Source organism: Oryx dammah, unplaced genomic scaffold, assembly GCF_014754425.2.
Source record: "Oryx dammah isolate SB20612 unplaced genomic scaffold, SCBI_Odam_1.1 HiC_scaffold_2, whole genome shotgun sequence".
NCBI classification, from domain to species: domain Eukaryota; kingdom Metazoa; phylum Chordata; class Mammalia; order Artiodactyla; family Bovidae; genus Oryx; species Oryx dammah.
Window position 1 is genome coordinate 98,002,461 of NW_024070186.1, and position 14,808 is coordinate 98,017,268.

Genomic DNA, 14,808 nt, shown 5'->3' on the forward strand with positions numbered 1-14,808 from the left:
GGGGAGCACCGGGTGTGGGGTGGTGGGAGCATAGACATAGAATGCTTCACCTTCCGGGCATTGCCATGTGTGGCAAAGACTATTGGTTGAGAGCAAGTTTCAGTACAAATGATAACTGCTTATGTTTCAAAGCTTAGAAATTTATATGCACATGCATTTAGTTAAACATCCTGTGAGAAATTAAGTCACCTAATATTGTTGTTACTGTGCAATCACTGAGTTGTGTCCGACTCTTTGCGGCCCCATGGACTGTAGCCCATCAGGCTCCTCTGTCCATGGAATTTTCCAGGCAAGAATACTGGAGTGGGTTGCCATTTCCTTCTCTAGGGGATCTTCCCAACCCAGGGATCGAACCCATGTCTCTTGCATCTGATGCATTGGCAGGCGGGTTCTTTACCATTGGTGCCACCTGAGAAGCCAGCTATATAGCTGTAATTCAGGAATTCTTTTCCAAAAGAGCAAGCCCATCCTTTTTGCTTCTGTTGTGTTTATTGGGTAATTTATTTTATTGAAGTGTAATTTTAAAATTTTCACTTCATAATATTTAAATGGATATTGCTCTTACTTCAATCCAAATTGCTGTAAAATCAAGGAGCGTGTTTCCCCTTCTGCCCAATATATAAATTCAATAGCCTAGGTTTCTGTTTGCAGTTTCTAGAGATTAATTTTCTCATGAACATACATTTTGAGGATATCATGGACAGAATTGTAACTAAGTTATAATATAATCAACAGAGGGTTCAGGTAAGTTAGCCACTGAATTTGGGGTAAAATACAAGCAATGTGGCACATGCAAAATTTGCTTTGGGAAGCCCCAAAGACACCTCAAATATAATGTAGCTGCAGAGGTACATGGTGCTATTTCTTACTTGAGTAACTCTATAAATACCAGAGATTTATTTATGTTTATCACAAAATTCTTCTTACCGGGCAGTAGTTGAACCAAAGTGATACCAGGAGATGCTGCTAGAACAAAGAAACATATTTGAAATGGTTCTTGTCAGTTCATTCTATTTAATTAGGTAAGTCACATAATTCAAATGTCAATGTTTTATTATTTTTGAATTAGTCACGTAAGAGTTTTGCATTTGATAATGAATTTCTATATAGGATCAGGCCAGCACTGGTCCTTTCAAAAAGATTCAGTAAGCACTGACATTTTAACAAGAGTTAAAAGAGTCTGGCTGTTCACTTATAAGCAGTGTTGCTAAAACTTCTGGTTTGAAGACTACCTTCATGATCTTGCTATATCTTCTTAATTGCCTGCACTTTTCTGTACTTTTAGTATTTTTCTTTAAAAATGACTCACTTCAAAAATTATTTTTACTAGTTTGGCCTGCTCCCTAAACAAATCCTTGAAATCTTGGATATGAAACACATATTTGCCTCTATACATTAAAATGTATTGTTATTCATCTGTCTCTCTCCAAAACCCATCTCATGGACACAGAAATAGTGCTGTGCGATCCCCCTTCAAGGAAAGACGATGCCCAGCTGCCAGGACTGTGGTTAGCAGACAGCTGCCCGCCATCAGCTCCTGCTAGGCTGTGTCTACAGGTGCCGCATCACCGCAGGTCATGTCCTTGCAGGGCAGCATGAACCAGACTCTCAGAGGGAGCGGGAGAGACATGGAGTACTAAGGCCTGGCTGTCTCACTCTGATGCATGTCAGCTCTCACTGGCAATATTTGCTCCTGAATTTCCTCACCGGAGGGGCTAAGGCTATGCCAACCCTGCCCTGTACTTTGATTTCCGCTCTGCCCAATGTGGCTCTGCACCCTCCCTTTCTTGATTCTAAATAAGCAAATTGTACCTCCATCTCCATCTCAGCATATATTTCCAAAGGACCCAAACTGCGACATCATGCTTGAGAAAATATTGTCCTAAATCATTTTTTAGGATGACTGTTAAAAGGTCTTTATAAAGACTATGAAATAAAGCATGCAATTTAAAAATAAAGTCCATGAATATGATTTTGTGTGCTTGAACTATAATGGCTTTTATACAAGGTGTTCAAGACTCTTAGTGCAATTTCAAGTCATCTAGTAAATGCTAGATGTACTACTTGGAAGCTATAACAGTATCAGAGTTGTTCAGATGATGGCTGAAAATCAAACTAATAGTTATCGTAATGGATTAAAGGAAAAGGAATTTTGAATCTCAAGACAAGTACTATTTTTTCAAAAACATGAAACTAAATTATATTCTATCATTTTATTTACAAATTAAGCGTATGGAGGGGAAAATTAAAATATGTCACAGGATTTTCACTCCTTTTTGAAATCTCCTGAATAAAAAGAATGAGCAGAAGAGAAATTGCAGTCCATTCAATAAATACCTGAAACCACTAAACAGAATCCTGTTTGAAATCCGTGAGTTTAACAATGATTATTGCTCCAATTTAATGATTTAGGAAAACTTTGTCCAAGTTCCAGACAATTCTGAATCTAAATTAGTCAGAAACACATGAATCAGGAGAGCACTGTTTAAGGGCAATAACTATGGACATGTTAAAAGATAAATTGTTCAGAAAAATCTTCAAGTAGAGATTGCAGTAGAACTGTTAATATTCAGACGATATTTATTTAAATCTCCTGTGTTACCTTTCATATCTAAACACTGAATAAAGATACTTGTTGCCACAAACTTGCCCCATGTAAGAATTACCTGGGATGTTTGTTAAGTTAGCTCCTATCTTTCCCCCATGATCCTATCGATCGTCTGTTGGATCATCGAAATAGCAAGTGAGTTCCAGAAAAACATTTACTTCTGCTTTATTGACTCTGCCAAAGCCTTTGACTGCATGGATCAAAACAAACTGTGGAAAATTCTTAAAGAGATGGGAATACTAGACCACCTGACCTGCCTCTTGAGAAATTTGTATGCATCAACATTTAGAAATGGCTGTGGAACAAGACTGGTTCCAAATCAGAAAAGGAGTATGTCAAGGCTATATATTGTCACCCTGCTTACTTAACTTATATGCAGAATACATCATACGAAATGCCAGGCTGGATGAAGCATAAGCTGGAATCAAGATGGCTGGGAGAAATATTAATAATATTTGCAAATATACTCAAATATGCAGATGACATTACCTTTATGGCAGAAAGTGAAGAAGAACTAAAGAGTCTTTTGATGAAAGTGAAAGAAGACAGTGAAAAAGTTGGCTTAAAGCTCAGTGTTCCGAAAACTAAGATCATGGCATCTGGTCCCACCACTTCATGGCAAACAGATGGGGAAACAGTGGAAACAGTAAGAGACTTTATTTTGGGGGGCTTCAAAATTACTGCAGATGGTGACTGCAGCCATGAAATTAAAAGATGCTTGCTCCTAGGAAGAAAAACTATGACCAATCTAGACAGCATAGTAAAAATCAGAGACATTACTTTGCCAACAAAGGTCCATCTAGCCAAAGCTATGGTTTTTCCAGTAGTCATGCGTGGATGTGAGAGTTGGACTATAAAGAAAGCTGAGCACCGAAGAACTGATGCTTTTGGACTGTGGTGTTGACTCTTGAGAGTCCCTTGGACTGCAAGGAGATCCAACCAGTCCATCCTAAAGAAAGTAAGTCCTGAATATCTATTGGAAGGACTGATGCTGAAACTCCAATCCTTTGGCCATCTGATGGAAAGAATTGACTCATTGGGAAAGACCCTGATGCTGGGAAAGATTAAAGACCCTGATGGTGGGAGGAGAAGGGGACAACAGAGGATGAGATGGTTGGATGGCATCACTGACTTGATGGACATGAGTTTGAGTAAGCTCCGGGAAGCTTTACTTTCGCTGAGACATGGAGCTAATCAGTTAACCTCTCTGGACTTCTGGTTTCTCTTCTGTATTATGAGGGGGTTGGAAAATATGATCAAAATTCCCTTTCGTCCAAGAAGCTGCTTTACCTTCAGAAGCACTAAACCCCACATCTGCCTATTTATAAGCATAATTGGTGTGTGTACTGCTTTTTAAAAAACATCTTTTTGAAGAGATTCTCTTTTAAACACTTTTTCCCAAGAGTGTCCTGATTCTTTTACAGGGTGCTGCTTTACGTTGCAGAACAATGGCTTTTCAGTTACTGATTGAATGATCTTTTTCCTCCTGGGTTCTTAAGAGGCCTGAAGTAGTCGCTTGGAGTGCCCCACCTGAATCTCTTTGGCCATGGCTACCATTTCAGTGCCCACTAGCTGATCTCCCAACTGCTGGCACCTACATCTCTTTGCGGGCTTCCTAGGTGGCTCAGTGGTATAAAAGAATCCACCTGCCAATGCAGGAGACACAGCTGAGATGCAGGTTCGATCCCTGGATCAGGAAATGGCAACCCACTCCAGTATTCTTACCTGAAAAATTCCATGGACAGAGGAGCCTGGCAGGCTGCAGTTCATGGGGTCACATGCACGTGAACCTCTTTGCAAAGGATTTTCTGTGGTCACCAGAACCTGGTCTATTTATATGCATGTGTTGGTCATTGATTCTCCTTGTCTTTGTGGGAACAGCCTTCAGTGGATGACTGACAGCAGCTTTCATCGTCGTTCAACTCATGCCCATTGAGTCAGTGATACCATCCAACCATCTCATCCTCTATCACCCCCTACTCCTCCTGCCCTAAATCTTTCCCAGCTTCAGGGTCTTTTCCAATGAATCACTGACTGTCCAACAGTGATGCTGAAAAGTGCTCTAGTTTCCTTGCATCCCAGGTGGGTAACGAGGTAAGTTTTTCAGCTGTTCCCACAACTCCCCAGCAAGACTGTGCTCCAAAATATTGACTTGTTTGGTAACACTTATTGGCCTTCTTCAATTCTGTCTTAATTCTCTATTCCCCTATTGGTACTTTCCTGGGAGCACATCCCAAATAGACTGCCTGCAATCAAAGACACATTTCAGTGTCTACTTCTAGGGTAACTCAAACTAAAAGGGAGCCCTTAGAACAACTTCAGTGGCATCTTATCAGTTCCCTTCTTCATACTCTTATGTTGTGGCAATACAGTAAAATGAATAATCTGAAAATACTGCATTATTACCAAAGAAGACTAAAAATCACCCAAACAATCTATAATCAATAAACTTTCCAGTTAATTTTTAAGGATTTCTCTGTATAACTGTGACACTCAATAGTAATGTAGAGGTGTTAAATTTCACACTGCTTATTACTTTAGAAATTGTTAAAAACAGCCTTCAGTTCAGTCACTCAGTTGTGTCCAACTCTTTGTGAGCCCATGTACTGCAGCATGCCAGGCTTCCCTGTCTATCACATCACCAATTCCCGGAGCTTGCTCAAACTCAAGTCCATTGAGTCGGTGATGCCATTCAACCATCTCATTCTCTGTCATCTCCTTCTCCCAACTTCAATCTTCCCCAGAATCAGGGTCTTTTCCAATGAGTTAGTTCTTTGAATCGGCTGGCCAAAGTATTGGATATTCTGTTTCAGCATCAGTCGTTCCAATAAATATTCAGGATTGATTTCCTTTAGGACTGACTGGTTTGATCTCTGCGCTATCTGAGGGACTCTCAAGAGTCTTCTTCAACACCACAGTGCAAAAGCATCAATTGAAATAAAAACACTCTTAAGGAAGTAAAATGCCATGTGAACATGCTACATTGGATCTTAATTAATTTGCCTTGCAAAATTATGAATTACAAAGCTTTAGTTCATTTTCCAAAAGTAGAGATGAGTACACTGATTTCCTTTCATTTATAAGTCTATTTTTAGAAACCGTTTTTTCAATTTAAAGTAATATTCTGAATGCTGTGATTCCATGTACTGTATTTTCCAATCACAGTGGTATATGATTATAGGACTTTATGCAGTCTGTAGTGAGGGCCCCGATTCAACTTCATGATCTTAAGAAGAAAGAGAGAAATAAAAAACTTTAAAAGTTCATACTGAAAACAAGCCAAAATACAATGTGACACTTCTTTTTTAAAGCAGATCTGGCCACAGCCACAAAAAAAAGAAAAAAACATTAATTTAAATCCACTTTTTATTCTTTCATAGATTTTAACAATTATACACAACTTTTAACATAAAGATAGTGAAACTTTAAGGATAAGGAGGCAATACACATGACCTCTTCTGTTCACTCTTCAGGATGGAAAGTTCCAAAGGGTACAATGTGTGAGATTTAACACTGGAAAAATACATATGAAACTTGTTAACTGGCTCCACTCAGGACCAGACAGAGCACAATAAATATAGAACTGAATCATCTTTTTAAAAGATTATTGTAACTCTGACACATTCTTACTAAAGAAACTGTGACCAATGTGAAATTCTACAACATATAGGTGGAGGGACACTTACAATGAGGCTCTGAGTGAAGTTTCGCTAGTAGCTTCACAGCCACACCCCAATGTTCTTAAAAAGGAGTAAGAATGTATATTGCAAATTCAGAACAACAAAAGACAAACTTGGTCAAACTTTCTTTGCCATATCATTCATTACTATCACAATCCTAGTTTGCTGGTAGATTTAAGGTAGGAACTGAAAGATTTTTGAAATTCTTTTAATTTCCACTGGTCTTGGGGCCTCTAGGTAGGAGGTCATACTGGAAGCAAACTGGTTAAGCAGCACCATTATGTCCACATCTCAACAAATCATTGCATAATTTTTATCTTCCAAATACTCCAAAAGGTTAAAGAAGGATACTTATCCTGAATAGCAGGCCATTGTAAGAAAGTGCAATCTGTAAGGATTTAAACAAACAAAGCTGAATTCTCTATTGACTGCATCTTTCCTTAATAGACCAAAAGAAATACATTACTTAAAAACTTAAATAACAACATACTGAGGCGTAACATAAATAAATGCTATTACATTTCAGTATCTGAGACTGTTGGACATGTTCACATACCCTTTCCTCTTCCCAAAGAGGAAGCAATGGCGCCAGCATGATTGGTCAGAAAGACTTCATGGGAAACTGACGTTTTTAGAGCTGTTCTGCAGTGTGCCTTATCATTCAAATGCAGAAACTATACTTAAAAGATACATACTTAAAAGATAGGAAGAAATAATCCTTTTTTTCACATAACCCAAATTCTAATACCTTGCATCTGCTGATTTTAGAATTAACTTCATTCCTATGAAAGAGAATTGGAACTGTTTTGCTGCTACAGCTACAGATATTCTGGGAAATCTTTCGAGCCAGTGAATCATAAATCACATGAAAGAACAGTGTTTTCTACACTCAGGAAACTGGTTGTTCAAAGATTCAATACGCAAACAAACATGCAAACATGTGACACATGTTATTATCTTGTAAAAACATAATGCCACTCTGGCCCCAAGAATTATCAAAGCCCAACTGGTCCTTAGAGGTGCAAACAGCCTTTAACCACTATAAAATATATTCTCTGTGGCATTTTTCTGCCCATCACACTGCCACATGATTCTCAGAAGCTTAGCCTTCTAAGATGTTTGAGGAAAAAAAAGAAGGTGTGATGTGAATCAAGTGCTCATGATTGTTTTAAATGTAATTTTAAAAAGAACTGCCTAGTAATGTAGTAGAATAGTCCTTGACACTGAGTTTTTCCCAGTGAAATAAAATAGGCTTTAACAAGGTGATGTTAACCTAAGTTTGACCACCTGGCTCCTCTTTCACGTTTTTAGAGGGCACTGATTCATCTATTGTGCTGAGCCCCACAGATGCCTGGAGTGCCACAGATGCCTGCTTTAAAAACAGTATAGTTCTCAACAGTTTCCCACAAACGTTCTTGATTTATACTGGGGGAAGCAACACATAATTGAAACATTAATCATTCATGTTTTAAAACAAGCAATTATTTCCTGCAAAGCAGTTACTTAGCAAAATGCTAAGCTGCAAGTAAAGTCATTTCACAAAGTACCTGTCAAAATGTATAGAAGTCTGGCCTTCCATTCCAAATCCACTGCAAAGAGAGTAACATGCCGCAGTCCTGTTTACAATTTAATAGTGATGAGGAAAGGGTAAACCTAGGACAAGGAGAGACGTCACATACAAGTTTACAGTAGTGTAGCCATCGTGTATCAAATTGACTACATTCACCACTTCGGAGAAGTGTTCGGGGGGGCCCTTCAAACACTGGAACAAAGGAATGTTTGTTTTATATAAGACCTATCAAATAAATGGGGAAACAAATGATTACACACAGAGGCACTAGTCTCAAACCTGCACAGTAAAGAAGCAAAGGGTCCAAGATGAGAAATTTAGGAAAATATACACATATGAGAGCTTGCTGAGGAAAAGGAGGAGAGAAATCACAGTTCTAATCTTCAAGGCTACGGAATGCATTCTGCATATCTTCAAGAAGTTGTGCATAGTCGGCCTTGATCTTCGCCTCACCATCTTTCACTGGATCCTGAAAAAAGACATTATAGAATTCAATTTACCTTTGGAAAATAATTTTTGTAACACAGTGAGTTATTTATATTTACTATATTTGAGCAGGAGGTTAAGTGAGATGCACTAGTAAAACACAAGGCAGGAGGCAGGATTAACCTTATTATTTTTCCTTTAAGGGTAAAATGTATAAAGGAATAGTCTAATCATAAACAGAAGACAAAATTTCAGTTTTGTGTCCTGCCTGCTGTGTTCAACAACCAAAGGATTTACCCTTGACAATATACAAAATATTAGGAAACTGAAACTATGCAGCAACGCATATTAGATACATTCCTCCTTGTATATTCATAGTTGGAATTAATTTAATCAAAACAGAATTTACTATTCAGGGCCTGGCATTATCATGCTGGGACATGAAATAACCTCAAAATGCACTCTATTTAAAATCTGTATAGAAAGCAACTTAATTGAGTAAAATGTACAAAAGAGACTTTAAAGTGTTTAAGCCCTCTGACCCAATCATTCTACTTTTAACAACATATATGAGGAAGATACACAAACCCAACTGCATTAACAAAGTTGTCCATACCAAAAACTTCCAAATGCCTAAGAAAAGGAAAATATTCTTCAGCCACAAAATAGTGCTACAGAAAAATACTGAATGATACTAAAAAATAACATATTAATTTGATACAATGTATCTGTAAACAAAAATGATAGCACCAGAAGTCATCATTATTACATATCTTTTGAATCATTTTCCTATGAATGTAATTTTTTAAAAATAAAATTTGGATCAAATTACATGTGGAATTTTTTGCAACCTGACTTTTTTTTTTCACTCATTATACCATAACTATGTCCCTGTGTCTTTGGATGTTCCTTGAAAAAAAGATGTATGATGTCAATGCCTTCATAATATTTTTGTTGTAAGGTACATGGTGCAATGTACTGCTGGCTCCGTTCACTTTTGGATGACATTTAAGAAGTTTGATATGCAATCTTCTACATGTATCCATATCAAAATCTGATTATTTCCTTGGGTTATTAGTTTTGAAGTGGAAAGACAGGACTCAAACTACATGGATATTTTAAAATCCTTGATACAGTATCTATTTGTACAAATTTACTTTCAATCTTAACATACACATTCAAAGAATCCGTTTCAATATCTCAATAGGAGATTAGTAACTATACTTAGATATCATGATTTAGAAATAAATACAACTCGACTGATCAAGTATTTTAAAAACAATCTTACACATTTGAGTTTCCACCGATAATTTCACTTACTTATCTATCTATGTCTTGTGCAACTCCCAAACAATGAGAGTCCACTTAAAAGTAAAAATGATGTGTATAGCAGGATACTAAAAATAACCAGGCAGCAGAAATCATTTAAAGAAGGAGCATGGAGCTTAGACAGATAACAACAGGCACTTGAGGTAAGGTAACTGCTGCTTAGCAATGATTTTAGTTCTAAACTGCCTGGTGGTTAAGACAAAAGGGAAAAAACGTCAGCATTTATTTTAGACATGACATACTATAATCTTTATCACTAGAATTCCTATTTGAACACAGCTTTGAGGTCTGCTTTGCTTTTACATAACCCGAGCATGTGTGAAAATAATAAATGCAAGCTTCATACACCAAGTTTGAGAACCAAATATTTCAAAAAATCAAAAAGAAATACTTCCTACTAAAAAAAGTTTATGGTACAAACAATATACCTTGAATTTCATGGAGGAAAGCTTATAGAGGATCTCCCCCATGTGCTCACGGATAATGGACCATGTGATTTTATTGTCACTCTGGGCAGTGGTTTCAACAGCTCTGCGGGCCATATCATAAAATGCGATCATGTTGGACAGCATCCCCACTGTCTTGTAGAATGGGCAGAACCTAAGATAAATGGAAGTCAAAATAAAACAGAAAATCGAAAGCAAGTTCATACTTTTTATTTCATCTGTGAGATACCAGAGCATTAGTTTCTTTATTTAGATAGGCACACTACTTATATTTATGGCATGATATTTAAGGAATGAAAAAAAAATAGTGGAAAAGATTAGTAACACTTAACCAGAGTTATTGGACAGAGATGTCTCAGGAATATGGGGTGGATAGAGAGATGGAGCCATATGCGTTCTTTTATTTAAGAGTGATGTTAATTACATCACAATAAAACAGTACTGCTACAATCTAATGACTCTCTGAGAGCCTGTTTGTGTACAGTACAGCTAAAGCAGTAACCCAAATGGAAAATAACTAAATTGTAAAGAGTCCCTTGTGATAGTTAAGGTTGAATAAATAATAGGAAAGTAGGGAACTGTAATTTCCTTGAGCTAATAAGCAGCTCCTTTCTCCACTAAAGTGTTCACTTGCATTTACACATACCTTTTAATAATAAAGACACAGAATATTCAACTTGGATCACATGCATTCTGATAAACTTTCTAACACATTTAAACTTACTTGCATACACAATTTCATGTACACTCTCTTTTCAAAGAATTTTCCCTTGTGGAGTTATCTTTGTGTGGCTGGTTCCTAGAGTTTCTGCCTTACTGATTAGATTGTCATATTTTCTGCTTGTCCTATATTCTGCTAATCTATTTGTTCCTACAGTCTTATATGGGGTCAAATATGATTTGAGGAAGGAAATGTTATAGATTATGATGAAGGGTTCAAATTATCCAAGTTTAAAAGAAATGGGAACTTTTTGGCCATGGTAGTGAAAGTGAAAGTCTCTCAGTCGTGTCTGACTCTTTGTGACACCATGGGCTGTATTGTCCATGGAATTCTCTAAGCCAAAATATTGGAGTGGGTAGTCTTTCCCTTTTCCAGGGGATCTTCCCAACCCGGGGACTGAACCCAGGTCTCTCACATTCCAGGTGGATTCTTTACCAGCTGAGCCACAAGGAAAGCCCTTGTAGTAGCAGAGATAAATAATGAAAAACAGAAAGCATTGGGCATGAGTAATAGGGACCGGTAAGATGTCCAATAGTAGAAAGAGAAAAAAATAGGACTCTTGGGAAACGGGGCACAATAGTGTATTATTTTGGCAAAAAGTAGAAGGGGCATGGGCTGTCACAACAGGTAGTGAGAAAAGCTTCTGAAAGAGGCAGTGATTCCTTGGGCTCCATACACTACACCATAATTTAATCTAATTTAAGCTGGCTGGATAATGAGTGAAAAAAGTCATACTTTGGAAAATGAGCCAAATCAATATAAGGGAACATAGTGGATAGTTAGATGTATGCCATAAAAATATAAAATAAACCTATACACTGAGTTCGAGTATGTGTGTATGAGAAAAAAGACGGGTAGGCGGTTTAACATACATGTAGGCAGCTCCTTCTTCAAAACTTGATAGAATATCCAAAGAAAATCCGGCTAGGTTACCTGTCATAAGGAGTATATCCATTTTGTTGAAGGAAATCATCTTTGATAAGTTTTGCTACCTCCAGAGTGATTTTATCTGTTTCTGCTAGAGAAGCCTAGAAGAGGAAAAAATATATTTTTAGAAATTAAATGCTACTATGTGGGACCAACTGTTGCAATTAATTAGCAAGCAGAAACCAAGTAATCAACACATGATCACCTATCATTAATAAATTCACCTCATAACTGCTTCCTGATTGATTTTCTTGCTTTGTTTTCGTTGCAAAAACTACTGATATAATATAAATTTAAGTGTAGTTCAGTAGGTTAAGCATGTTCACATTGCCGTGAAATGATTTCCAAAACTCTCCACCTTACAAACCTGAAACTATACCCATTAAACAACAACTCCTTTTCCTTCGTCCTCTGGACCCCTGGTAACCACCACTCTATTTTCCATTTCTATGAATTTGACTACTTTAGACACATGTTATATGCAAGTATTTTGTTTTCTGACTCATCTGTTAACATCATGGCCCCTCAAGGATCATCACGTTGTGCATGTGTTAGAATTTTCCTTCCTTTTCAAGGTCGAATAATATTTCATTGTATCTGCATATGTGGGTGCATGCACGTGTGTCGGAAACCAGGACATCTCTGTTGCTTCTACCTTTTAGCACTTTTAAGTGCTGCTACGAACATGGCAAATAGACCCATGATGGGTTTTTTTTGAAATACCATACAGAAAGAGAAATGCCTTCCCAAGCCTTAGCTGTTCTAGTTATCCTAACTCAGGCACCAGATGTGTGAGGGAAGAAACTTTCAGATGACTACAGTCTCAGCCACCATAGGACAGCAAAAACTATATGAGGGGACCCAAGAAAGACTGCCCAAGTAAGACCACCAACCCCAAAACCATGAGCAATAAAGCACCATTTAAGCCACTAAATGTCTAAGTGGTTTGTTATTCAATAACAGATAATCTATAAACAATAATCATCTATTTTCCACAATACAAGCAGGCTCCTGAAATATTTGCTGGATAAAGGAATAATCTACAGTTTTATTAGTTTAAAATATATTTAATAAATACTCATTTTTGCAGGCAAGAATCTGCCTATCCAAGGTTCTGTTTGTCCTTAAAAAGCTCCAGCGTGAACTTCCCTGGCGGTACAGTGGACAGGAGTCCGCCTGCCAATGCAGGGGACACATGTTCGATCCTTGGTCCAGGAAGGTTCGACATGCTGCAAAGCAACTAAGCCTGTGTGCCATAACTGCTGAAGCCTGCACGCCTAGAGCCTGTGCTCTGCAACAAGAGAAGCCACTGCAATGGGAAGCCCATGTACCGGAATGAAGACCCAGTGTAACCCCAAAAAGGCTCCAGCGTAACTCACAGATCTGTTCTCCACGAGATTTTACAACTTACCTTTCCCACCAGCTGTACAATTTCTGCCAAGTCTTCTTCTTCCTGCAGAATCTCCTTAGCTTTGGTCCTCAGAGGAACGAACTCTGTGAAGTGTTTGTCATAGTACTCATCCAAGGCACGCATGTACTTGCTGTAGCTGATCAGCCAATTGACAGAAGGGAAATGCTTACGTTGCGCTAGTTTCTTATCTAAGCCCCAGAACACCTGATTTAAGAACAAAACCAAAAACAAAACACAAAGATTTTTCTTAAAAAACAACGTTTGCAAAGGATCGAAACATACTTGTTTGTCCTAACTATGGAATTCTATACCGTTTTGGTCAAATTATTTATCTTTTTAGTATATACCAAACATAAATGAAATAGAATAAAACTTGCAGACAGAAAAATATTTCTTTTAGCTTCAATATGGATTGTTGTTATTCAGTCACTAAGTTGTATCTGACTCTGCAGTCCCATGGACTGCAGCACACTGGGCTTTCCTGTCCTTCACCATCTCCTGGAGTTTGCTCAAATTCATGTCCATTGAGTCAGTGATGCCATCCAACCATCTTGTTGCCGCCTTCTCTTCCTATCCTCAATCTTTCCCAGCATCAGGGTCTTTTCCAATGAGTTGGCTCTTCTAGGAATCAAACTTTATCTGGATTTCCTTAACAGTTCGTCAAATCTGACAGCAAAAGATACTGACTCCATTGAAGACTGGTATGGTGTAATATGCACTGAAAGAAAATGCACTGGTCAGAGCAAACACCCTCTTCCAACAACACAAGAGAAGACTCTACACATGGACATCACCAGATGGTCAACACCGAAATCAGATTGAGTATATTCTTTGCAGCCAAAGATGGAGAAGCTCTATACAGTCAACAAAAACAAGACCAGGAGCTGACTGTGGCTCAGACCATGAACTCTTTATTACCAAATTCAGACTCAAATTGAAGAAAGTAGGGAAAACTGCTAGACCATTCAGGTATGACCTAAATCGAATCCCTTATGATTATACAGTGGAAGTGAGAAACAGATTTAAGGGCCTAGATCTGATAGATAGAGCACCTGATGAACTATGGAATGAGATGTGTGACACTGTACAGGAGACAAGGATCAAGACCATCCCCATGGAAAAGAAATGCAAAAAAGCAAAATGGCTGTCTGGGGAGGCCTTACAAATAGCTGTGAAAAGAAGAGAGGTGAAAAACAAAGGAGAAAAGGAAAGATATAAGCATCTGAATGCAGAGTTCCAAAGAATAGCAAGGAGAGATAAGAAAACCTTCCTCGGTGATCAATGCAAAGAAATAGAGGAAAAGAACAGAATGGGAAAGACTAGAGATCTCTTCAAGAAAATTAGACATACCAAGGGAACTTTTGATGCAAAGATGGGCTCGATAAAGGACAGAAATGGTATGGACCTAACAGAAGCAGAAGACATTAAGAGGTAGCAAGAATACACAGAAGAACTGTACAAAAAAGATCTTCACGACCCAGATAATCATGATGGTGTGATTACTCATCTAGAGCCAGACATCCTGGAATGTGAAGTCAAGTGGGCCTTAGAAAGCATCACTACGAACAAAGCTAGTGGAGGTGATGGAATTCCAGTGGAGCTGTTTCAAATCCTGAAAGATGATGCTGTGAAAGTGCTGCACTCAATATGCCAGCAAATTTGGGAAACTCAGCAGTGGCCACAGGACTGG

The 14,808-nt window shown here is 38.0% G+C and overlaps 1 protein-coding gene across 1 annotated transcript in view; it reads right to left on the reverse strand.

Annotated features, from left to right (window-relative positions):
- Positions 1–5,956: 5,956 nt before the first annotated feature.
- Positions 5,957–14,808, reverse strand: part of ATP6V1A (ATPase H+ transporting V1 subunit A) — a 62,000-nt gene continuing 53,148 nt past the window's right edge. Inside the window, exons 12-15 of the mRNA XM_040224391.1 lie at positions 13,119–13,322; positions 11,714–11,808; positions 10,042–10,213; positions 5,957–8,327 (exon numbers count right to left, since the gene is read on the reverse strand). Coding sequence (XP_040080325.1) covers positions 8,235–8,327; positions 10,042–10,213; positions 11,714–11,808; positions 13,119–13,322 — 564 coding nt within the window. The 3' untranslated portion in view covers positions 5,957–8,234. The remainder of the gene's footprint in view (positions 8,328–10,041; positions 10,214–11,713; positions 11,809–13,118; positions 13,323–14,808) is intronic.